The sequence below is a fragment of the Rhineura floridana genome, chromosome 4, assembly GCF_030035675.1.
Source record: "Rhineura floridana isolate rRhiFlo1 chromosome 4, rRhiFlo1.hap2, whole genome shotgun sequence".
Lineage (NCBI taxonomy): Eukaryota > Metazoa > Chordata > Lepidosauria > Squamata > Rhineuridae > Rhineura > Rhineura floridana.
Genome location: NC_084483.1, coordinates 104238731 through 104266034, shown reverse-complemented (window position 1 = coordinate 104266034; position 27304 = coordinate 104238731). Strand labels below are relative to the sequence as shown.

The 27304-nt window shown below is 39.2% G+C and overlaps 1 protein-coding gene across 27 annotated transcripts in view; it reads right to left on the bottom strand.

Annotated features, from left to right (window-relative positions):
* EYA4 (EYA transcriptional coactivator and phosphatase 4) overlaps window positions 1-27304 on the bottom strand; it is a 249893-nt gene that overhangs the window by 97393 nt on the left and 125196 nt on the right. For 19 of the 27 annotated variants that reach the window (XM_061623885.1, XM_061623886.1, XM_061623877.1 and 16 more), the window contains 3 exons: window positions 23410-23534; window positions 20348-20416; window positions 12001-12096 (listed from right to left, as the gene is read on the bottom strand). In XM_061623885.1, coding sequence (XP_061479869.1) covers window positions 12001-12096; window positions 20348-20416; window positions 23410-23534 — 290 coding nt within the window. The remainder of the gene's footprint in view (window positions 1-12000; window positions 12097-20347; window positions 20417-23409; window positions 23535-27304) is intronic. The other 8 variants (XM_061623890.1, XM_061623902.1, XM_061623888.1 and 5 more) reach the window with 2 other exon arrangements.

Genomic DNA, 27304 nt, shown 5'->3' with positions numbered 1-27304 from the left:
TCTTCGTCTTGTAGGCCACAAGTAACTAACACAGGTTTGTATGACAGTTGATCCAGTAAAAACATTGTGGGCTAATAGCTTTTGTAGACTTATTTGCAATGTTTGCAACTTGTTTATGAATCTAACAATTTCTGTTGTTGTTGTTGTTATGTGCCTTCAAGTCGACTATGACTTATGGCGGCCCTATGAATCAGCGATCTCCAACAGTATCTCTTGTGAACCACCCTGTTCAGATCTTGTAAGTTCAGGTCTGTGGCTTTCTTTATGGAATCAATCCATCTCTTGTTTGGCCTTCCTCTTTTTCTACTCCCTTCTGTTTCTCCCAGCGTTATTGTCTTTTCTAGGGTATCATGTCTTCTCATTATGCGTCCAAAGTATGGTAACCTCAGTTTTATCATTTTAGCTTCTAATGGTAGTTCTGATTTAATTTGTTCTAACACCCAATTATTTGTCTTTTTTGCAATCCATGGTATGCACAAAGCTCTCCTCCAACACCACATTTCAAATGAGTTGATTTTTCTCTAATCCACTTTTTTCACTGTCCAACTTTCACATCCATACATAGAGATCGGAAATACCATGGTATGAATGATCCTGACTTTAGTGTTCAGTGATACATCTTTGCATTTGAGGACCTTTTCTAGTTCTCTCACAGCTGCCCTCCCCAGGCCTAGACTTCTTCTTCTTGACTATTGTCTCCATTTTGGTATAGGGCTGTGCCAAAGTATTGACAAGTTCAATGTCCTCATTGTCAACTTTAAAGTTGCATAAATTTTCTGTTGACATTACGTTAGTCTTTTTGACATTCAGCTGTAGTCCTGCTTTTGTGCTTTCCTCTTTAACTTTCATCAGTGTTCATTTTAAATCATTGCTGGTTTCTGTTAGTAGTATGGTATTGTCTGCATATCTTAAATTATTATTTCTTCCTCCAATTTTCACACCTCCTTCATCTTGGTCCAATCCCGCTTTCCATATATGTTCTGCATATAGATTTGTCTATTCCATTATCCAACATGTGTTTGTGATATGATCTCTGGTGCCTCTTCCCTTTCTAAATCCAGCTTGGACATCTGGTATTTCTCACTCCATATATGGTAAGAGCCTTTGTTGTTGAATCTTGAGCATTACTTTACTTGCATGAGATATTAAGGCAATAGTTTGATAATTACTGCATTCCCTGGGATCCCCTTTCTTTGGAATTGGGATGTATATGGAACGCTTCCAGTCTGTGAGCCATTGTTTAGTTTTCCACATTTTTTGACAGATTTTTGTCAAAATCTGGACTGATTCAGTCTCAGTAGCTTGTAGCAACTCTATTGGTATGCCATCTGTTCCTCGTGATTTGTTTCTTCCAAGTATTTTAAGAGCAGCTTTCACCTCACTTTCTAAAATTTCTGGTTCTTCATCATATGGTTCATCCGTGAATGAATCTGTCATCCTGGCATCTCTTGTATAGAGTTCTTCAGTGTATTGCTTCCATCTTCATTTTATTTCATCTAGGTGAGCCAGTGTGTTCCCATTGATCATTCAGCATCCCTACTCTTGGTTTAAATTTCCCTTTAATTTTTCTAATCTTTTGGAATAGGGCTCTTGTTCTACCCTTTTTGTTGTCCTATTTCTATACAATAACTATTGTAATAGTTGTCTTTGTCCCTACGTACTAGTCGCTGTATTGTTGCATTTAGGGTTCTGACCATGTTTCTATCTCCGTTTGCTTTTGCTTTCCATCTCTCTTTAACCATTTTAAGAGTTTCTTCACTCATCCATTGAGGTCTTTCTCTCTTTTTAACTAGAGGTATTGTCTTTTTGCATTCTTCCCTGATAATTTCTCTGACTTCAGTGTTCTTCTGGATCTCTGTCAACTAAGTTTAAAGCCTCAAACCTGTTCCTTATTTGATCTTTGTATTCTTCGGGGATGTTATTTAAATTGTATTTTGGTATTATAATTGCTTTGTTGTTCTTTAGCTTTACTCTGATTTTCGATACGACCAGTTCATGATCTGTACTGCAGTCTGCTCCTGGTCTTGCTTTCGCAGAAAGTATGGAACTTCTCCATCTTCTGCTTCCAATTATATAATCAATTTGATTCCTATATTGACCATTTGGTGATGTCCATGTGTAATGTCATCTTTTCGGTTGCTCGAAAAATGTGTTTGCAAGAAACAAATTATTGGCTTCACAGAATTCAATTAGTCTTTCTCCTGCTTCATTTCCGTCTCCTAAGCCCCATTTCCCAACAATTTCTAGTTCTCCTCTGTTCCCTACTTTCGCATTCCAGTCCCCCATGATTATCATCTTGTTTTGGTGTGTGATCAATTTCTTCCTGTACTTCTGCATAAAATCTCTCCAAACCCTCTTCTGTGTTTGCAGTTGGAGCACGGATGATGGTTATGTTAATATGTTTCCCATTTAATCTCATTGATATCAGTCACTCAGACCTTGCGTTGTAGCTCCTAATTGCTTTTGCTACATCACTTCTCACTATTAAAGCAACCCCATTTCATCTTAATTTCTCATTTCGTGCATAAAATATTTTGTAGTTGCCTGATTGAAAATGTCCCATTCCCGACCATTTTAATTCACTCACGCCAAGTATTGTGATGTTGATACATTCCATTTCTTGCTTGACAATCTCTAACTTTCCCTGGTTCATGCTTCTCACATACCATGTTCCTATTCTATATGTCGTACAACTCCAGACTCTCCTTTTGCATCTGTGCACATCAGCCTCTGGGCTTCCTTTGACCCAGCTGAATCATTAGTCACAGTTCTACTCGTACTTGTCCTCTGTTCTTCCCCAGTAGTGTTGTAGCGGTGATTTCAAGCGTATGCCCAGTGACCGGTTGTACCCGGTTGTAGCTAGCAGCAGTGTACCCAAGATAGATAGACGCAGACAGTTATAGGTTTAAGAGTCTTTACTGACTTTAAGTTACAGACATAAACGCATTCCTGGCTTCTCCTAACTTCTAACAACATCCCCCACAGTTTGTGCTTTCGCTTTCAAGGATATATAGCTTTCACTGCCCTTCGCCAGCAGCATCTGCTGTAAGCTGACCTTGGCAGTCCTGAACAAAGATTAACCCCTTTATAGACAGTTCTGTACTGTACTGTCTTTCTGGAAAACTCTACACACATATTTCACAGCAGCCTACAGTTCCCACCTTTTCCATAAAGACATACATTTGCACTTACAATACATGTTTGTTACATTGCTGTACAGAGTTACAATCATTACAGACAATCATGGTTTCACACAATCTAGATACAGCGTTTCCTCATCATATTTTTCTGTGTATTTATTTGATTCTTTACTACTGATTGTGCCAATCTGAAACCTTTCCGGTGGTTTCCCCAGGTTAGGTCTTTCAGAGCATCTCAATGTTACAGTTTCCTCTATGTTTTCCCCATCCACTCCAGTAACAGGTTGTTCTTCTTCTTGTTGTTTTATCTCCTGCTCTAAGTCATGTTCTGTGGATGCATCGTGTGAACTATTTAGATCAACATATGTACTATGAACCCAATCTTGGTCTTGTATCTTGATGCTTCTACTCAGCACCACCTTTTTCTGACTTTGTACCCAAACACAGTAATATGCGTTCTGGAATCCGATCACATTTCCCCTCTGTGCTCTTTGAGCAAGTTTCCCATGTCTCTTCCCTTTGGGTATGTGCACCCAGCACCTTGCCCCAAACCTTGCAATGTGTTGAAGTCTTGGTTTCTTCCCTGTGAGCTTTTCATATGGTGTCATGTTAAGTGCTCTATGGAATAGCCTGTTTTGAATGTAAGCAGCATACAACATACATTTTTCCCCAAAACGCATTTGATAACTCCGAGTCCCTCAACATGGCTCTTGTTGCATCCTGAAGTGTCCTATTTTTCCTCTCTGCAATTCCGTTTTGAAATGGTGAAAATGGTGCAGTAAAATTCTGTTCTATGCCTTTCTTTGATAAGTACTGTTCTAGGGACTTTCCAGTAAATTCTCCCCCTTGATCAGAGCGTATTCTTTGTATAGTCACACCATGTTGCACTTCAACCTTTGTTACAAATTGCTTCAGTTTCCCCTCTGCTTCACCTTTAGTCTTAAGCAGATATATGGTGCTATACCTAGTATAGTCATCCACAATAACCAGAAAATACTTGGCACCCCCTTGTGAACTTTGAAACAGTCCCGCCAAATCAACATGAATCATCTGGTATGGTGCGTTTGTGTTACACTCTGCCTCTTTGCATATGGGAGCAACTGTGGCTTTGGTTTGATTACACACATCACATTCTATATATTTGTCACACTCCTTCAGTGTTACATCCACACTATTACTGGGAGTTTTTATGATTGTACCAAAACTAGCGTGTCCTAGGTTTCTGTGCCATAGATGAATGCAGCTGTCATGAGGCTTTCTGTTAGCACTCGTAACAGCACATCCTGCATGTTTGAACTGAATGTAAAACAGTGAATCTTTCAGAAACCCCTTCATACAGATTTTGTCTCCTTTCTGTATCTCACACGTTCCTTGTTTAAATGTTACAGTATATCCCATTGCATTCAGTTTCTTTACAGACATTATATTACATTCCAAACCTGGTACATACAATACATCTGTCATAGTTGTATTTAATACACTGAGTTTTACTGTACCTCTTCCCAACACCTCTCTCTGTGTGTCATCCGCCAGCACAACATCCTCTTTCATGGGAAGTGAAGTTCTGAACAAAGTTTCATCCTTTATTAAGCTATGGGTGGCTCCAGAATCAACAACCCATACATCACTGTCTCTTTTCTCACAGCTTTTCGGTTTACTAGTCCCAGCACTCACCAGCTGCACACTTGTCGGCTTCCAGCCTCGTCCTCTACGCTTCGCTTCACAGTCTCTTTGTAGATGTGTTTTCAAACCACAATAATAACAAGCTTTTAGTCCAAACGGCCTTGCTTCTGTGTCTTTGAAGTTTGTCTTCCTGCTTTCTCTTTTATCCGTTTTCTCCCGTCCTTCGGCTTCTTTCCTTCTCTCCCATTCCTGGAGAAGCTTGCCTGAGACGTAATCCATAGTCAAGCCTGCATCTGGCATAGCCTCTAATGAACTGACTAACAGATCCCAAGACGAATCCAATGAAGATAGGATAATATAAACTCTCTGCAACTGTGTGTGCTCTACATTCTGCTCCTGCAGCTCTGCAAACAGTCTTTGTAATTCCAACAAATGCTCAGACATTGTTCTGTCCTCAGCCAGCTTCATCTGATAAAGTTTACGCGCTAGGTATATCTTGCTACTGGCTGTCTGTTTCACATGCACTGTGTTTAATGCAGTCCACATAAGCTTCGCTGTTGCTTTCTCCCGTACATTCAGCAACTGAGAGTCATCTAACGCCAATATATAAAAACGCTCTTGCCTTTTCATCCATGCGAATCCACGCTGCTGGCTGCGGAGCTACCGGTGGGTCTTCTTCGATTACCTGCCATAAGTCTTCTTTTGTCAGGAATGCCTGCATTCTAAGTCTCCAGCTAGAATAATTACGTTCAGTGAGCCTCTCCAGAGGCATTCCGGCTGAAAGTGAAACTGCCATCTCCGCAGAACACTTCTCCCTCGCCTTTCTCGATCAAGCTCTCAGCCACGTTACCGCTTCTCCCAAGCTTCTGGCTTGCTTGCTTCTTTGCTGAACTAGTTGCCCCTGCTCTGGGCTTCTCTTGTCTCACTCTGGGTTCGAATGCTGCCTATTCTGGGCCCATAACCCCTGTTGTAGCGGAGATTTCAAGCGTATGCCCAGTGACCGGTTGTACCCGGTTGTAGCTAGCAGCAGTGTACCCAAGATAGATAGACGCAGACAGTTATAGGTTTAAGAGTCTTTACTGACTTTAAGTTACAGACATAAACGCATTCCTGGCTTCTCCTAACTTCTAACAACATCCCCCACAGTTTGTGCTTTCGCTTTCAAGGATATATAGCTTTCACTGCCCTTCGCCAGCAGCATCTGCTGTAAGCTGACCTTGGCAGTCCTGAACAAAGATTAACCCCTTTATAGACAGTTCTTTACTGTACTGTCTTTCTGGAAAACTCTACACACATATTTCACAGCAGCCTACAGCTTGGTGAGTGCCTTCTGACCTGGGGGTCTCATCTTCCAGCACTATCTCATGTTGCATTTTGGATACTCTCTTTAGGGTTTTCGTGGTAAGAGATATTCAGAGGTAGTTTACCATTGCCTTCCTCTGAGTTTGGATGCATCTTAGTCTGTATCTCAGCTTTGACCATTCCGCCTTGGGTGTCCCTGCTAGGAGTCTAGCCTCTTGGTCTAGACTCCTGACAGCATTGCTCTCAGCTTCTTCAACACTCTCAGACCCCCTCACCACATTAAGATGTGCATCCTAGAGGGGGATTTCTACTATAATAAATTCTGATTCAAAAATTGCAGGAACAAAGGCATTTATATCCATATGCTGTGACAAAACAGGATCTTCTGGACCAAGGTCTAGGTTCTCAGTAAGGTCTTACTAAGTTACCACATGAACTTTAACCTCATTACCTCTACACGATATAGCATGGTTTTGTAAACCTGCCATAGCAGAACCAGTTGCATAAATCTCCTTCCCTCCACAGACTGAGTTGCTAGACTAAGGAAATTGTTTACAGTTCTGGGTCAGTCACTCCATTCTAGATGCTCCATGCACATAGGACCTTCTGCACATTCAAGGGATTTAATAAAGAAGAGATGGGAGGTCACACCATGCATGCAGTGCCAAGTATGAATGTAACTGCCATCTCCACTGCAGTGAATGTGGAAACTTGCTCATATGGGAAGTCTGGATGCATGGAGATTGCAGTTAAATAGATGGGTAGCAATCACTTCAGGGCAATAGTACATGAGAAAGTAGTTTCACCTGACTTACAATTTTCTTCTGATTTTTTAAAATAAAATTTAGGAGAGGCTAAATAAGTATGACCATTATACAAAGCTTACACAATGAACTTTCACTAGTCCAGCGCATTTTTAAAAAGCAGCTGAGCCCAATGAACTACGTTTCAAATTCAGCTCATTGTGCTGTACAGTAGAGAGCAGAGGACTGCAGTTCAAACAAAAATCAGTTTAGAAAAAAAAAGAAAATAAAAACAATCTGAAAACCACTGGGATCAACTAATTTCATGTATCTTTGGATCCAGGGTCATGATGATAGGATGAATTCATCTGATTATCTCCATGTAAAAAAGCCTAACATTGCAAACACAAGGAGACTGCCAGCAGGACTTGCTTAATTTTTTTCTAAGACATAACACATTCATTTAATTTCGCACAGAAACAATCAACACCTCTAGTACAGTAGCCATAAGCTGCATACATGCTTATACAAAGGGCCGCTGTGTGTTTCTAAGCAAATTTAAAATGTGACAGTCATATCCTATTAAAAATCATTCAAGGGTACTGCCCAACCTGGACTGAATCCAAAACTTTTGCAGTTTCTTTCGTCTAACCATCTGTCTTGACTAAGACAGATGTGTTCCAAATATATATACTCTAAAATTTTGAACCAACGTCTTCACAGCAAATCCATACTAAGCAAATATACAAAGTGCCTTTATTAGGCCATCTGCTGTTCATTCACTTTTCAAAAAGATCAAAGCAATGTGTAAAGTAACACTGGAATTTCTTTAGTCTAATTGATCATAACTTTACTTCAAATTATACCCTTCTTCAATATGTCATAATGCTACTAGCAACCAGCCTTCAGAATGGAATAGTTCCTCACTATTTTTCAAAACTCAGGGTGCTTTCACACTGCACTTTATTCCGTTATTCTGACGATTTATTTCCTGTTAATTTGCACATAAAATTTGAGCTTTCACATGACAGAACGGGTAGCTCCGGAATTCTGGTGGAATGTAGTGGAAGTTTAGCGCTAAATTCCGCAATAAATGATACCTGAAAAATTCCGATAGCAGGCTGGGAACCTGGAAGATTGCGGGAGTTTTGCGCTACTGCTGCTGCTCACGTGACAGCCATCCCAGCATGCAGTGCATTCCTGCCCTTACCAACTGCCACCGCCGCGCCTCCCAGACGATCCCAGCGCTCCTGGAGAGCAGCCTATGCTGCTGCTGCTTAACCAGAGCCTCTGCTGCTGCACTGCTGTGCCTCTCAGCTGATCGTGATTGCGCCTCGTTCAAACCCCCCCCCACGCACCAAAAGATCAGGCCTCAAACCGGTAGGTGAAGACCTGTGTGAAAGACTGTTGCGCAAAATGCCGGTATAACAGGTACTGCAGTGTGAAAGGGATTTTTGAAATCCGGAATGAAGCGCTACCTTTTTAATCCGTTAAACTAGCGCTATTAGCCCCATGTGTGAAAGCAGCCATACTATGGGCAAGATCCAAAGAACTGGACAACTAGTTCCATGTGCTTCAGGGACCTCTAGGCTTGAGTTTCTTAAAGAGCATACCCACCATTTCACATGGCAACCTATTTCAAGAAATCATGGACGTTTCAAAAGCAGTTTGTGTTACGGCATGGGAGGCTGCTGTTCCAAAGAAACAATCCCACTGGGTATATGCAGGGCAATAAGCTCCCTAAAGTAAGCCTCCTGAAACTTGTCTATATCTACAAGTTCTCTAGATGAATTTAAAAGACCCATCTCAATATAACAGAACACAGAATGACATTGTTCTTAAGTCATTTTAAGAGTTTAACGTTTTAAAATGTCTTTAAGGCAACAGGTAGGACCCAGTGAGTTCAGTCCATTGGCACAGCCCAAGCTTGCTTTGGAAAACAGTAACAATTTCACATTCATCTGGATCCTGGCCAATATAATGTATTCACTAATAGGCAAAAAACCTTGCGGCTTAAGAACATACCTATAGCCAACAGATATTTCTATCAAACTAAAAAGCGGGAAATTGGGCAGCTATAGTGAATGCACCAGGGGAGCAGGAGACCTGAACTCCTCTCTGAGATATTGCACTGCCCTACAAAGTTGTCAAAATGCAAACACAATTTGGGTTGGTTCTTTCACAGTCCAATCCACTTGCTGTGTAACTTGGAAGAATATGGTAACGTGCCTCTGAGCATATGGTGAGTGGTGGCAACACCTGCCATCTCCAAAGATGGAGAATTATATTTTTGTATGTTTGTTGGTGTTCTTCTTACTTTGCTTCTTTCCTGTGTTACTAATGTTTCTACAGAGAATCTAAACCAGAAAATTTTATTTCCCTCATTATTCATCCTAGAAATCTGTGTCAAATTTATTTTTATTAATTTCAAAGTCTTTTTATTGGTCAATGTCATATGATGGTGAAGACAGCCTTTTATGTTTCAAATTGGAGGTTATGTTCTATTTCTATTTTGGGTGCATTAATAGTTGAATCTGAAACTGCAGTTTGATGTAAAATCAGACTGATTACAATATGTTGCTACTTCAGCAATGACTCTGTTGGGAAAGAGGATGCATGTTTTCACCCTGCTATGTTTAAACCACTTCATTTAAGGCAAGGTGTTCACGATCAATTAAAAACATAGAGCATACCTAGAATTTTGCTAGAATATATTTCACTTCCCACTGTTTTATCTTGTGCAAATTGAGACACTTCTGAGTTCCACTGGAGACTATTCTGCAGAAGTCAGTGCCATTATTCCACAATTATGTTTGGAGTTTTTTTAGTGTAAATTTTGCAAAGTGTTGCTGTACTTCACATATTCATAGAAATAAAAGCAAAAGGAAATTATTTCCTATAGGAAACTTTACTAAAATTGCAAAGTAAATGAGACATATTTAAAGTGACCATCTGAACTATATCAACTGTCTTAATAATGTTGCTTCCTCCCTGCTAAAACAAGATCAGCACAGCACGTCTTCTTTCTATTATTTGGGCTGATTGCGGGCTAGGCCTGGCAACCAAGAGGATTTCTGTATTTTTAAAAGTTGTGCAGGGGGAAGGGAGAATTCCACCTTGTGGTTTTTCCCATTACAATGCTGCAAGAACACCAGCACATGGCTGACTTTCTCTTCTCCTAAAGATACAGGATCAGTCTCAGGCCCTGAACCTGGCAACCATATCTCCCACCCAAATTTAAAACAAAGCTGTCCCTGGCCACATCCACACCAGGGCTCTATTACACTTTGGACAATCATTATTTATTTATTTATTGGATTTATATACCGCTCCATAGCCGAAACTCTCTGGGCGGTTTACAATAACTAAAAACATTAAAAACAAATATACAAATTTAAAAACACAACTTTTAAAAACAATTTAAAACACAATTTAAAACAATTTATCATGGCTCCTCTCAAAGCCATGGCTCAAAGCCAATCATGGCTTCTCTCAAAGAATCCTGGGAAGTGTAGTTAGTGAAGGGTGTTGAGAGTTGCTAGGAGACACCCTGTTCCTCTTACAGACTTTCAGTCAGTGGCTGACTGTTAAAACATTATCTCAATGGAATAGGAGTCTCCTCTCAACACCCTTCACAAACTACACTTCCCAGGATTCTTTGAGGGAAGCCATGACTGTCTCAAGTGAAATCAAGTCTGGTGTGGGTGTGGCCCCCTGATTAGCTAAGCTCAGCAGCTGTGAGGCTTTTAGAATACTGACAGTTGGTTCTTACTGAGCATACCTTTTTTTCTCTCTTTTTAGATTTGAACTCTCTATTCTCTTTGACTGTTTTGTGTATCGCCATGAAAATTGAGAGGGTTGTTAAGCAAGTGTTTCTGAGTTCAGGACTGTAAGTTTGGTAAAGTATTATTTTGAAATGAGCTTATGAGAAGCATCAGAATTGCATGCGAGGTATTTTCAATTTAACATGTGAAAATTCCACGCTGGCTATAGTATACAGCCACTCTTGTGGCTGTATAATAAGGATGTATATAAGTAGACAACGGAAAGACATAACTCATCTAAGGATGCATTCTAAGCCTATTTTATTTGCAGTTCTAAACGTATTTACTTTCAAGTGCACAATATCACAGTAAAGTTCTGTATACATTAAGTTGGCATTTGGTAACAATTATAGAATCTGTTCTGCATGAAGAAACAAATTATTTTCAAATGTAGTTTAACTACATCAATCAGTGCCCATTGCCCACAGAAGTTTTTTTGTTTGTTTGTTTACAGGAATTCATCTTGCTTTATGAAGACAAAACAGAAATGTTTTAGCTCCTTTACCATTCAAGGGATGTTTGTACCATATTTCTTTGCATTTCTGCAATTTTGGTTAATGATATTGATGGGCATTCTGCTCTTTTTATTAGTTACTTGGTGATTCAATCAATTAATACACTTTACGCCAACTGATGAATAGAAATGGTTCAACATGTGAAGAAAGCAAATTAGCTCCTTATAATATTGATCCATGATAACAAGGATTTGAACTGAATTTTCCAACAAAAAGTCTAAACACCATCACCACAGTATGACGTCTCTGTAGATGAGCTGAGTACCTGACTAGTTATCATTTGCTACTATATGAAATATAGATTTGCTGCAGGTGCTTTAATGCAAAAATTCTTCCTTTGTGTTCTATCTACGTCTTAATTCTGGTACTTGCATTTCAAATTACTAAACCTAAATTATTAAATTTCTTTTTATGTGTTTTCCATATTTGACATTTATTATATAACATACTTTTACAAGTTTGCATTAATATAGCTTTTAAATTTAATTTCTAGCTTTTAATAATAATTCATGACAAGATGAGTGTTGTTAGTTGATTCTCATTTTAGGCTGTCAGAAAAAAAGACAAGTCAGACAACTGGTATACCGCAGTCATTACTGCTAATATGACTGGCAGCAAATCATCAAGGTATCTAACATGGGTATTTCTCAACCCTACTACCTAAGTTTTAACCAAAGATTGGTTCTGCTACCAATCATGGCTCCTTTAAGAGAATAGTTAAAAAATAAAAAATAACTAATTATTATTAAGGAATGTTGAGTATGAATCCTTACGTAGTCTGTACTGTTTAGGAATAACTGACAAAACCCATAAATACAGATCTGACAATACTATGAGCATATTATGCCTTTACCTGACCCAGTAAAAGTGTCAAGAGATCCATCTCCACTTGTTGTTGTTGTCGATTCATTACTGTTCATAGGTTCTGTTTTGACAGCAAGAAGAGACACTACATAGAGGAAAAAGCAATCATGAGATTCTTACACTTAAATTTTACCCACAAGTCATCATGCAAACTACAACAAAAAAAATTCATTTGTGGATCAACAAAAATGCACACACATTGGAAATAGTTTAGTATGATTCTGTTATAATACTACCATATCTTTAAAACCCATGCACTTACTCTCTTAAAAAAACCCTAGTATTATACACATATGCTTTAATATAAATCCTGTATCAATTCCTCCTATGAAGATCAATGGATTAAAAAAGGTAATAGAATTAATTTGGGCAAATGAAACTTAATTATTGTATCCTTATATAAACTTGTCTTTTCAAGTTTCCCTGAACAAATACAGTGACACATAACCAGATCTATTCTTGCCAAAAGAGGAGAAAAGGGGCCCTGAAGAATTATGGCCATTCTAAATATATCTTCCAAAGATTCCTCTAGGACCTTTCAAACTATCTTTTGTGCAATAAATTCATGATCATTCTCCATTTGTTGCATAAGATTTAAATGCTTTCCCTCAGCATACATATTTCTGTGGCAGGCAAATCTAATTTTCCAACTGAAATATTTTGCACTGAAAAAACAGAATTACAGTATTTCCACTAGCTGCTCCTGTCCATTGTGATAGCTGCATATTATTAAAGCATCAGGAACCTATTGTATAATGTGTGTGACATTTTGATATCTTTAAACACAGCATGTTTTCAGCTATATTGCTTTTATATTATTTACACTTTTATTGCTTTATGGCATATTTTATTATCTCTGTATACTGGTTCATTTTTTTAAAAAGTTTACATATAATTTCAAAAAATATGTTGTAAAATAAATAAATAATCTATTTTATTTTTAACTATTCAGGTTGCAATCCTGTATGCATTTACCTGGGAATAAGTCAACAAGGTTTACTTCTTAGCAGACATACATGGGGTTCTGCTGTTAATCATTTTGCTTAGGTTTTAGATTCGAAGGGTTGTGGGGTTAACACATTGTGCTGCCTAACAGATCCCCCAACAGGTGTGGGTTGAAACAGGCCACAAACTTTATTGATTTTAGCAAGTAATTGGGATTGACATGGCATTGGAGGCAGGATCGACATCCCCTCAAACAACACCCTTATTGTTTGACAATTGCCTAAGAACAACTACTGAGGAAACTCAAGGAGTTGGCCAGTGTAAAATGGACACAGGTGTGGTGCTCACCAGGCATCTTAAGTCTTGCTGGAAACCAGAATTATGTGGCTTCAGATCCGACACATTGAACTAAGGCCATATTCTGAAAGTCATTCCCGGACCCCTTACGGGGGTCTCCCTTATGTTAATTATCCTGTCCAATGCCATTTCTGCCCCTTGCAAAAAGTTGTGACAAACTATAAGTAAGGCAAGGCATAAATGTATCAAATCAATCTCTTTTCCTTTTAAAAAGTATTGATAATCCACAGGGCTATCTCCAACTCCCAGCCAAACACAACACTTATTTTGGGGGCCTTTTTCTTTTCTTATTTAGTTATTTGAACGCTATGTATTTATTCTTCCTCTCCAGATCATGGGAAACTATTTCTCTGATAGATATTTTAAAAGCATTGTCAAGGTCAATGGCTATTTCTCCATAATACCAGTAAGACTTATTCCCTACACACACACTCCATTATATAAGGACACGGAGTTGCACTAATGCTGCTGGATTTATATTAACAGACAGACATGTGTTATAAAAAGCCTCAAAAAACCCATGGTTGTTTTTATATCTTTCAGGGTTTATTGCAGGCTGTGAAACAGAGAGAAATGTAACAATATCATAGTTGAAGTTACTATGTTCATTAAAAGTAGGTAACTGTGACCATTAGAAAGATAGAAAATTAGTTAAAGTCTCTCCCACAACCAGCAGGAAGCCATGAAAGGAAAATAAATTGCTTCCTACAACTGCCTGATTCTTCACACAGGAAGAAGAGTGTTAAATTTCCTTCCTATAAAAAGGGAATCCGACAGATAAACTGAGGTATTATAGTTTGCAACTCAAAGATCAAGGTAGGGTTTTTCAACAGAAGAAGCACACCATGCACAGAGCCAGGTTATTGCAGTACATGGAGTTGGACATGGAATACAAGGTTCAAATCGATGTTCAACCGATGAAGATCAGAATATGATATAGGGCAAGCTGCTGTCTCAACTTGCAATCCTACACAATCACATATGGATACTTTCTCATGTATTTCTTACAATTGGGCTTTTAGTCAAATCTACTTTAAAATAAGGAGCAAATGAGATTAGGGTACTTTAGTTATCCTAACTCACATGGGCAGGATGAAAAATAAATCAGTTAAATAACCAGTATGAACCTCTGCTTTTTGAACTGGAGCGGTCCTCAGCAAGGGATGGAAGAATCTCCGTTTTGGTTCTCTCCGTTTCTCATTTTTCCAACCTTAAATTCAGTTCTCCATATTTATGCAGCAATGTGCAAATTTGTATTTAAAAAATCATGAAACCATCAGCATTTTAGTACACATTTCTCCTAATAAACTTACGTTTGTATGCAGTTTTGATTTATACACATTTTCTGCATGTGACTTCCCCTAATATAATGTAATTGTTATGTTATTTTCATTAATATATTCATTTTTATGCAAAATTTCCTCTAATACATGCATTTTTGTAAACATTGATTGGTTGGAGAACTGAATTGCAAAATTTGGATACATGTGAATTTCAAAGTATAGCTGTGTTTCAGTGTGCATATTGTTTTGGAAAGTGTGGATTTAATTGATTTGCCTTTAAATGAAAATGGAATAGAATTTCTCCCCCATCCCTACTTCTCACATTTTACATTACATTTGTGCATTTTACAAGTATGCTAAATCTAAATTGTTTTACAATACTGAGTTTCTACTTTTTCCAGTTTTAAATTGTTTACCCAATTTCCTTATGAGTTTGAATTTTTTTAAATCATATACATTTATCCCAATTATGCATTTTTGTATGCAAGTTTGCCTAATATACTATTTTTTCAATCAATTTCCTGTACCATAGTGCATTTTTATATACTAGGTGACATCCAATGGGGTCTGTGAGCAAGTGGAATGGACTTCCACTTGTGCAATGTATACTTTCCTTTAGATACATATTTTGGTACACTTTTTTTGTGAGAAAACTGCATCACAAAGTTCAGAGAATTGCAACATTTTAAAGGATAGTTGCTTTTCAGTTTGAGTATTAATTTTAAAAGTATGAATTAGGTAGCTTTGCATAAAAATACTAACCAAACAAATTTTCCCTATCATTGAAGTATGTCTCTGAGAATTCTCTTGCTACTCACAATAACTTTTAACAGGGAATTACCATCTACAACAAAAACATTGCAACAGTAATGCTGCAATACAAAAAGCAAAACACTTTGGAAAGCTATACATGACTTCATTTGTATGTTACACTGAACAATAGTTTAGTGTTACATGTACGAACCTCAAGTTCATCAGCTTCTCCCATCCCTCTACTGCTTCAGCATGCCTGTGAGGTGATTGCGAGCTTCTGCTTCCATTTTTAATTAATAACAATTTATTGTTATGTTCCATCCTGGACAAACTGTGGTTAGTCTTAACTATGCTTTAGGGAAACAATGCAACTTCAAATTATGGTTTATTATCCTGATTTGTTTCCCTAAACCATAGCTAAGATTAACTACAGTTTTGTGGTCGAACATAACAATAAATTGCAGTTAATTGAAAACAGAAGCAAAATATTAATATCTTCTTCATAGCCATGCCAAAAGAGAGAGAAGCGGAGAGGGAGGGCACATGAACTCAAAACTTGTGCGTTAGATCCAAAACAGGTTTATGTCAGATATGAGTGAACTGTCAATTCTATTTCTCTACCTACAAAGTTAACGTCCCACATCTTGACAGCTGAACATCTAGTTAAATAAAAATAGAATCTCAATAAGAAAATTATTTGAGAAAGGGAGAGTGAGCCTAAACACTCAAATGATTATATACAGACTTTAATTACATCTTGGTTTATTTGTCATCTTCATTGCACCCCACTATAACATTTATCCAAACACCTAAAATCTCTGTAATTTGTACAAAACAAAAACAAGGTGAGTTACTTTCCCGATCTAAACAGGGTAGTTTATAACAGATGCTATTGGAGGTCACTGATTCATAGGGTCACCATTAGTAGTAATTGACTTGAAGGCATATAACAACAAAAAAACTATACAAAAACATAATGGGGATTGAGATGTAATAAACTTGCTGTCAAAGGGAAATTCTCTATGCTTCTTTAAAACAAATAGGAGATGTTTACTTCAGACTCGAAAAGGGTGTGTGTATATAATGGAAATAGTTATCTATCTTCTTCTCAAAGGCAGAATAACCAGCCCGCCAGTCTCCAAAGTTCAACCTATGCAATCCAGACCACAGTGTGCCACTAGCCTGCAAACAACGAGCTCCAGATTAATCAATCCACTGCTATAAACTAGTGCAGGGCTCCTGGGTGATGGGAAAGGAGGGGCAGCAAGGATACATGTTATGTAAATTCCCCACAGAATTCCTGCCCATCAACAAACCCTGTTGGGTAAGACCTGGCATGGGTTCAAAGCCCCCGTTGCAGCATGGCCATGCATGCCACATCACACGGGGTGGGACAGGGTGGCTATTTAAGCCCTGCTCTGCCCTCCCATCCTTTTACCAGCTGCTCTAGAGCATGGGATTTAAGGGTTTTCAGAAGGGGAGAAAGCCCGGATTTGGAGGGAGCCTTCAGGCAAGGCATCCCACCCCGATTAATATTTGACAGCTTCTGCGGTCGGATGCAGTTTACTTGGGGGAAGGTTTTTGTTGTGGTTTTAGAATTCCAGTTGCTGGGGAGCAGAGGCCCTATATGTTAGGGAATCTGAAGTCGGTAGCTGGAATGGAGACAGTGGTGTAGGAGCAAATAGATAAGGAGGTAGCTGAGGGACTGGTCTTGGGTCTATTTCATTACCCTCCTATGCCCCTTTGGGCAACATTCCTAAGAAAGATCCTGGACAATATCACCTCATTCTTCACCTGTCTTACCCTAGGAGGCAGTTGGTGAATGATACTATTTCCAAGCATTTGTGTTCAGTACGTTATACTTCCTTTGACAGCACAGTTGGTTCGGCGGTTCAGCCCAGGCGCTCTCATGGGTATGATATCAAGTCAGTTTTCCACCTCCTGCCAGTCCACCGTTTGGACTTTGATCTATTGGGGGTTTTGTTTAAGGGTTTGTTTTATGTAGATCGAGTTCTGCCCATGGGATGTTCTATTTCGTGTTCAGCTTGTGGGTGGGTAGGAGGTGGCGAGGGAGGAGGTGGAGAGTGAGATGGGGTGGAGTGGAGAAACAATTGTTTAAAAAAATGGATGGTGGTGGTGTTAAAGAATGGAGTGGAGGGAAAAGGAGCCGGAGTTGTGTGTGTGTGTGTATACTGTGTTTGTACTTAGCACACAAAGTGGCCTCCACCACCGTCTCTGGCTACTGTGCTGTATTTGCAGTATTTTAACTTTTTTGCATCTCAGGGGAAAATGTTTGCTTGGGTGAGTGTCCCTTAGTTGGTGGCAGGGCAGGGTCTGGGAGGTGGTTAAGTGACAGAGATTATGCTGGCTGGCTGAGTGGGGGGGCTGCACTTGGTTTGATGTGCAAACATCTGAGTAGTAGACTCTGCCTCCTCCCCAACTCCCTTACCAGCGGAGAGACCACCATTGCTATCTTATAAAAAGAATTATTCTACTACCTCTGTATGTGTGTGTTTATTTTTAATGTTGTTTTAGGCTACTTAGATGTGCAGCAGCCAAGGCCAGCACCTTGTAGGCGTTTATTTTTTTAAAAAAGTAATTGAAATGTTATTGTGGTGATTACTTTTGAGAAAAAGTAAAGCAATCACTTACTTCCAGAGCAATTGTAATTGTAATGATAATTACTACTTTTTTGGGCCATGTAATTGTAACTGTAATTTATTACTTTTTAAAAGTAATCTTCCAAGCTCTGGTAGTCAGCTTATGGCTGCATTTAGGCAGTTGGCAGGGGAGTTAGGGGTGCCTTTGGCCAGGGAAAAAACCAAGGGCCCTTTGCCTGTGCTTACCTTTTTGGGTATTGAGTTTGACTCAGTAGCACAGGCTTGTCGTTTACTGGCAGTCAAATTAGGGGAGTTGAAACGTAGGGTTGACAGCATGAGGGATACTAGGAAGGTGACCCTCGGAGAGCTTCAGGAACTGGTAGGGCATTCAATTTTTACATGTAGGGTCATAGCACCTGGCAGAGCATTTTTGCGCAGGATTTGTCACCTGATGAAGGGCCTCAGCAGACCTCATCATCAGGTTAGAATTACCAGGGGCATGAGGGATGATTTGCTAGTTTGGTCATAATTTTTGGATCGGTTTAATGGGGTTTCTTTTTGGTGTATGGATTTGTTATTGGAGGCTGAGTTAAAAGTTCACTGATGTCTCTGGGGATTTAGGTTTTCGGATTATTTTATGGGATAGCTGGTATGCAGAGGCATGGTTGGTGGCCTGGGCTGAGGTTGGCATCAATAGGGATCTGACCTTTTTGGAGTTTTTTCCCATAGTGGTTGCAGTACATCTGTGGGCAACTGATTTGGCTAGCTCCGTGGTACATTTTTGGTGTGATAATCAGGCCACGGTGTGTGTTATCAGCTCTCTTACTTCTAGAAGTGCTAGAGTGATGGTTTTGGTACATGCTTTTGTAACTCAGTGCCTTAAATTTAATATTCTTTTTCTTGCTCTCCATGTTCCTGGTCTGGACAACAGTGTGGTTGATGCCCTCTCTCGCCATCAGATGCCACAGATGGCCCCTTTGGCCAAGCTTCAACCAGAGCCAATGCCGGTGGCACTGCAGGAGGTTGGTGGTTTGAAGGTGAGAAGGCCATACTGTTGTCCCTTGCCACCAGCAGGTAGGGAATTTGACAGTTTTCATTTCAGCAGGGGGTATTCTCTCCTCTGGCCTATCCCAGTGGATTGGTCGGTGGAATTTTGTGTGGTTCTTCACTGGCAGGGGCTTTCAGTGAAGACCTTTTATTTATTTATTTATTTATTTATTTATTTATTTATTTTCCCGCCCTTCCTCCCAGCAGAAGCCCAGGGCAGCAAACAAAGCACTAAAACACTTTAAAACATCATAAAAACAGATCTTAAAATACATTAAAACAAGACAGCATTAAAAACATTAAAAACAACAACTTTAAAAAAGGGTTAAAACATTATTTTAAAAAAACATATTGCAGGTAAATTACCAAGGATTGGATTTCTGGCCAAGGTTAGGGGCATCTCTGACTCGTCCGGTGATTTTAGGATAAGGAAGATGCTCTAAGGGTGGACTAGGGCTCATCCTCCTGTACCAGACCTTCGTTGCCCTATCTCACCAGCTATTTTGTTGGGTTTTCGTGGTCTTTGGTTGTCTTTATGTAGTTCCAGCTATGAGGCAGTTTTATGTCACCCCCCAAGGGGGGATGGAACATGAAGGTCTCCCTAATCACCCTGCAAGGATGGGGCCCGAGAAAGGGGATTGGGCTTGGACCACCCCCTTCTCCATGGCAGGGTGTCCTCACCCGATTGGGTAAGAGTTCAGTCCCACACTTTTCTCTGCAGATCATTTGTGATATAATCAAGCACTTAACTGGCATTATTTGAATAAATGTGGCCTTTGATTTACCCACACTTCATCTTGTCTTGCCTCTTCATTTCCCAGCTATGGGCTGCAATATAATCTTCCCTGAACATTGCTGGCTAGATGTGCTGAGAGGTTACAACATGTTGGATCACCACTCTTTGCATAGCAGTGAAGTTAGCAGTATAACCAGGAACTGTAAGCAATTTATTCCCCTTGCTGGCTGAGAAACATTTGCTGTAGGGTTTCTCATTCTGCTGGCAAGATATCTCAGATTGGCTACAAATATATGCTTGATTAATCACAAACCATTTTGTACAATTCATTTTGTAGTTGTCTAAGTATACATGGGAAGTTCACAATGGTTTAGTAAATAACCATGTATATAAGAAACCAAATTATCTGATTTTTTCTGTCGACTGAACACATTGATTTTATTTGGAGATGTAGATATATACATATATAATATATCAGAAACTCTTTGTTGAAGATTCTGAGCAGCAGAATGTAGTGAAACGTCAAAGCAAAAAGAACAAAGCAGAATATCTTAGCTTCAACACAGCAATCAAGAAGCCAGCCACACACATGCACTATATCAGGATTGCTCATACTTGTTGCAGAAGAGGGAGTGCTGCAACTCAGCAACCAGTCTGCAGTGTTTAAAACAGTCATGTTGTCTCCTGAGAATTTGAATGGTATAACAATGGTTCATTGTCTGTCTGCTTAACATACAGGAATATTTTTAAAATAAGAAAAAAGAAAGAATTCTCTAGAGCATTTTAAGGACCATTGGGCAAATTAATTTTTGTTTGTGCAGTGCTTCAATCATACAGATGGACCTACATAGTTTACAAGCCCGTTTTCAGTAACTTGTTCAGTAACAGGAAAAAAAACAGATTTGACTAGCATGATATTAAGAAGCACAGAACCAAAACCAGATGCATTATTCCATTTGGTCACACATTTTTGTATGACAGGGTCCATCACGCCGATGCAAATTGAATAGACTGAATCAACACTTTGCCATGCTTGGAGTAGACCCATGAACTAACTTAAGTACCATTGATGTCAGCAGATCAACTCTAAGCATGAAAAGTCTGGATCCAACCCCATATTAATACCAATTCTTAGTTCAGATAGTGTCTTCCAACAATTATGCATGTAGCAAACCACTATTTCCGTTTTAGAGCCTACTGATATTGTGTGTATCAAATGGCTCATGCAATACACACACAAATTATATCTGGTATTTTTGTTTTAAAAAACTATACAAGTTGACACAGACACAGTATCACTGTATCATAAGGCAAATACAGTATTACTGCATGACATTAAAATCATCTTTAACTTTTTTTTTAAAAAGCGAGACACAAGCAAGTTTAGCCAGTTTCAGAATGTGTTCAATTAAGTCAACACAACAACAACAAACTTTATTGCATATAGCCAAAGGCCTTTGCAAAGTACAAAAAGTATAAAAACAGATAAAAACAGATAAACACAAATAAACGTCGAGGAGGCTAAAAATAGTTACAGTTTGAATAATCATAAAACATTACAAATCTAAATATGGCTCGCCCGTAGCTTCCTAGCGGCCAAGCCAAAGTTGGCCACTGCAACTGTTATTTGTTTACAGTTGTCGGCTAAAAGTTCGACTACCAGATCCTGGGAATTTTTCCCAGCATGGATATGCATACAGATGTAATGGGCTAGAAATTTCCTTCTAGGGTCCTCATACAGGGGGCAGTGTAACAAATAATGGGCGATGTCCTCAATCTGGTTACACCCATAGACACATCTCCGGTCCTTGGTCGGGATTCCCAGGTATCTCCCATCCAGATGAGCCGAAGGCATCATTTGGGACCTGAGTTCCATGAACGCCCAGCACAAGGGGGCGTGCGTTAGTACTTCAAAATAGTGTGGTCTGGCATGGTTAATCTTAACTAGGGGGAACCAGGAGGAGAAAGGGGCTGCTGCTATTGCTGCCCGATCCTGGAACGCATCAAGGTCAAAGACCCAGTTCCTGAGGGCGTGTTGGCTGAGGCTAGAAAATTCCCCCTCATGGAGAGATTATAGGACACTAATTTCACTTGGCACCTGGTGGCCCATCCCCCCATCCTGAGTTGCTCTGTCCAACAAAGTTTCGGAAAAGAGCCATCCTCCATCCTGAATAGTTTCCGCCAATATCTAAAGTACGCTAGGTCAATTCTTGCTGCGAGGGAAGGCAGGCCAAGCTCCGCTCTCAGATGGGCTGATGGAACCCCCTGGGGCAAACCCAAGATCTGCCTCATGAATTTATTTTGGAGGACTTCCACCGTTCTGGGAAGTGTATTTTGTAATGGGTGCTGAAAGCTGTTAGGAGACTCCTGTTCCCCTCACAGAGCTACAGTTCTCAGTTTTCTGGGAAGAGGAAATGACTGTTAAACCACTATGACAAACTGTAGCTCTGTGAGGAGAATAAGGGCCTTCTAACAACTCTCAGCACCTTTAACAAACTACACTTCCCATGATTCTTTGGGGGAAACCATGACTGTTTAAAGTGGAATAATAGTGGAATAAATGTTTGGTGTGAATGTGGCTTAGTAGTTGTAATGCATACTGCTAGGTACCCAATGATACATCCAACTGCCATGAAGAGTTTTATTCCATTGTAGCTTGTTCTTAGTAGTGGTTCATTTTGGTATGCCAAGAATCACATGGTGAAAGGCACTACACATTACAAGAAGGGTACGAGTAGGGCAGAGGCTTTTTCACCTAGCTCATATTTGATAATAACATGGGGTCAGACTATAGTTTGTCAGTAAGACCACAAAAAGTGCTGTGACACCTTAGAAATTCACTAGTTGGCATAAAAAACAAAATCCTTGAACACTGATTAAACATACTAATGTTGGGTTAGATCCAGAATTAGGCATGCTCATAATGGACACTATGAAATCATGACTAATTTAAGTCCTATTGATTTAAATGTCTACTCTAAACATGATTAAGTCTGGTTCCAACCTACTGTACACATTGTTCTTCTGAAAGTTAATTTACTTTTAGAAGTTTGAAAATGATCCACAGTCCGCCCTTTCACATCTTGGGAATATAATGCATTTGTTAATTTACTCAAATGCTGTAAATGTTAATTTATTCAAATTGTCCTTTGAATGTTAGTACTTGATCAAAAAGATGAGACTCAGTGTAGGTAAATAAAATAAGCTCGGCAATTTTTACATAAGAAGATTCAAAGTAAATACCACGCTGGATGTTTGAATAATAAGATGCAGGAAGAGCTGGTGAAAGTTTCAAGTACAGGCTGAATTGTAAAGCAAGAAAAACAGTTGAGAAATGGGAGGATGAGAAAAATGAAGACAGGTCCAGATATTACTGGAGTTAGACTGAAGACAGAAGAAAAGCAGAGGCATGACTTGTGAAAACAACACAAGTATATACAGGAAAACAAATAGGGTGTTAATTGTAAATTCTAATTCTACAGTAGGGGCTATCGGTAAACAAGAACTGGCCTTTCTATCTCATACACAACTTATTACACTATTCTCCAGTGTATACATTTCTACCCACTTTTCACCTTCTTCATGAATGTGATCTATGGCCACCATAAACCAGTTTGTCTCAAAAGATGTCAGAGCACGTTTTGCTTTTAAACTGAAAGAGGTAGGTCTTCACTCACCGCCTGTTCCATTTGTTGTAACAGATGTGCTGCTAAGATTAGATTTGTCCAGTTTAGAACTACCCGGTGTTCCATTGCTTCCCACAAGATTATGAGAGCTTGCTAGATCCTGCATTTCCATAGATCTATTAGAGGGGAAAAAAAGTAATACTATTACTATACTATTTACATTATGGAAGTGTGCAGAGACCCCTTTAGGCCACAGTATGTATTTACACACTGAAAATAAACACTTTCCCTGTTAATTACATACTGAAAAATAGCAAACAGTATTTTAAAATCAGCCTCATACTCCTCAACTTTGTTTTGGAGAGAAATCGGTGTAAAACTGGCAGCCTATGGAAGGAGCAGGAGGAAAACCAGAGCATTCCACTCAAATCATGTTCTTGTGTCAGCACTGGCCACAGAGGGCAACCCAAAAGGTATGCCCCAGCTGGGCCAGCATCCCCTAAGACTTCCGAAGGCAGGCTGAGCCATATTTTGTGGATTATAAACTGTAACTAATAATGTATGCAAGCTTAAGGTTCCAGATCTACCTGCAGATATCTAAGGAACGTTGAGGGACACTTGTTAACACCCTGTTTAAAAAATTGTACATTCAATGCATATGGATGTGCCTGGTTCCAAATAACTTAAATACAGTACTAAAGTGTGTAAATTAATATTAAGAAGCATATGTAGGGTTCATGCATTTCATTTTTTAAAGAACCTGCTGCTATCCTGTGGAACTAAATAGTAGTCACAAGTGGTTTGCACTGAACAGAGCTCTATTGTCTATTTTGGAGTCACATGTTGCATTCTAACAGCAATACCACGAGCATAAAGAAGTGGGTTAGAGAAGTAGATAGGTTTTGCTGCTTGAGAAGCAGAGAGTGACTTTTCCCAGCTACATCAGTTATAATGGGTTGCAAACCTTTCTCTCTGAAAGATTATCTCTCTGATTATCTGGTCATTGTCACTAATGCAGTGGTAATCTTCTGCCTAGATTGCTGCAATGTACTCTATGCGGAACTACTTTGAAGACAGTCCAGAGACAGCAGCTAGTGCAGATCTCTACAGCTTCCCTTCTTGTTGGAAAAGGATGTAGAGATCACATCTTATCAATTTTAGCTCAAATGTACTGGCTGTCAATACATTTCTTACCCTAACCTAAGCGTGGAAAGCCCTAAATGCACTGTTTTGTGTACCTGAGAGAGCATGACTTCCCAGATTGAACTCCCCATCATTTACCTTCAAAAAAATTGGTTATGTGGTGGATGTTTTCTGTTTTGTCACATTATGGAAATAACTGAAAGGTAAAATTTGCTTGGCAATCCTCCTCACCACTTTACATTGGCAAGTAAACTCTTTGTAGTAAGGCTAAAATGATCCTCCTTGGAAGAGGGCACTTAAAAGGTGCTCACTGTGGCAGTGACATTTTTTTTCTTTTCACTTTAAAAGAATGCCACTTGCTCTAGCTGCCATTCCCCCTCCCTCCAAATACATCTTTAATGATGTCACTGAGTGATGGTAGTATCATTTCAAGATGCATTGTGGTGAAATAGTGGCAGTTTTTTAAAGTAAATAGAAAGGAAAAAATAACTTAAGGACTCTCTTCCTCAACCCACCAAACTGATCTGAATAGTTTACTCTCTCCCAGAAAATTGTCAGAAAACCTCTCCCCCAATTCACCAGCTGTAAATTGGATGGTAAATGGGGTGGGCATATTGGATAAGCCTTATTTTGTTTATGGTAAGGCTTTATATTAATAGTGAGTCTTTCACAAAAAAGAGAACTCAAAATTGCTGCTGATTTTTTAAAAAGTGTTTTATGGTTTTCTGGGTATGTTGTATTTGGGTAACATTGTGTTTAGGTATTATTTTTATGAGATTGTAATTTCATATTTGGTTGGCTATTTTAATATTGCAAACCACAATGGGAACATTGTTAATCATAGAGTAGACCCACTGAAATAATGGGTTTATTCTGAGTATGAATTCACTGGATGTTACCAACTGAGTACAAACATATCATAACGACAGGAAGGAGGGAAAGAAGATAGCAAGAGTATTTTCCTCACCTAATTTGTGTGGTACCCTAAGAACAATTCTGGGTAGTAGAGGGCTGCTTTGACACAACCTTTTAAAACTCTAACTGTTCAGAACAGTGAAGTGGAACTAGCAGATAACTCACAGTTTCACTTTGGCTATTCTTAAAACCAGCATTAGTGCTACTACAGCAAAACTGGACCACAGAATTCAACTATAAATGTCGTAACAGGTATTAATATATCATTGCAGGATACACAAAGGCCAGAGAGAGAGAGAGAGAGAGAGAGAGAATAAAGTTAATAATTGTAACAACATTTCAAGTGGGAAAGCACTGCAGTAGGGCCCTGCTCATACAGCGGGTTACATTTCGGACCCCCGCTGTAAAGCAAAAACCGCTGTAAAGCAGATCCCATTGACTTACATTGACCAAAATGGTGCCCGGCGGCAAAAAAACCGCCGTAAAAGCGGAACAAGCGCTGTAAAGCGGGGCCTTTCTACAATTCACAACCGCTGTATTAGCGGAACTCTGTAAAGCGAAGCACTGTAAAGCGGGGCCCTACTGTACTCTTCTAAAATGTGGTGAGAACAAGAGGCAAAGTATGTCAATATTGAAAAATACAATTGGCATTCAGTGTTAAATCAAAATAAAGTTTTTCATACTGTTTTTGTAGTAAATAAACCCTCTTTGTATCTGTGACTGAGAGATATGTAGAGATAATGAAGATGGAAAAGGGACAGCAAGTTGTACTGCAACAGTAAGAGTGACAGTCCACTTGGAGAACGAAGGGATATCCTAAAAGTTACTACTCTCAAAAACTATTCACTGAGCATGGAGAAGTCAGCTAGTTCAAAAGAACGCAGACCCACTCTGAAATACTGTGGGGAGATGGAAACATCTTTGGTCATAAGAAAATATAGTATTTTGACAAAATTTAGTGGTAAAAAATAAAAGTCCAAAATTGCTATGTAAAGAACATCTAAACACATACATGGGTAAACACAAGAGATCATTCATCATATTTTGTCAAGGGATAATAGGCATCAAAACATGAGGCTCCAAAGCCCAAACTTTAGTGTGGCAGTGGGGTGGATATATGCATGAAAGAAGTAGAGGATGGACTGTTCTTATACTTTCTCACATACATAAACGGTCCTCAGCAATTCACTCTTCCTGGACATTTTAAAAAATCGTCTCTCCACAGAATAACTCCAAAATGTGAAGAAAAAATGTATGAGGGGAAAACAGCCACAGAGGGCATTTGCAGGTTAAGAATGGTGAATGTAGGATCCCTCTCTTCCCCCGGTTGTCCTCTAAAAGTGCCCTCTCCCAATATGCATTCATGTTACCTTTAGTTATGGGCTGTTTGGAGTAAAGTACCTACACTTTCAACAAGTAACCAAACTCCTATAATCTTACCCTGTCATAATTCACAATTTGCCTCCTGAGTAATGAATCCAATGTTAAAAATCTGGATAAAAGTCCTATTACAAGATTTTGAAGCTTTAAATTTAAACTTACAATAATACAATATGCTCCAATAGGTTTTTAGCCTTTCTTTTTTACTTTAACTTAAACCCTTCTGCTCGCTGGTGAAATATTTGCTTTCTTCCCCACAAATGGTCAAGGACAGATGGATCGGGAATGAGGCTTGCTTCTGAGTAAACATAAATAGGGTAGACTGTTAGTTCTCCAGGTTCTGAATGAAGGAGGAATTATGGATGTTTTGTTTGGGTCCTAAAAACCCAGGAACTTCTGTTAGGTATTGAATTCTTCATAGGGGAGAGTGTGTGTATCATGTTTGGAAAGTTCTGTGGATTTGAAAGGAGATGCCTTGAGTTGAACATGTTTTCTGAACATAGGAGGC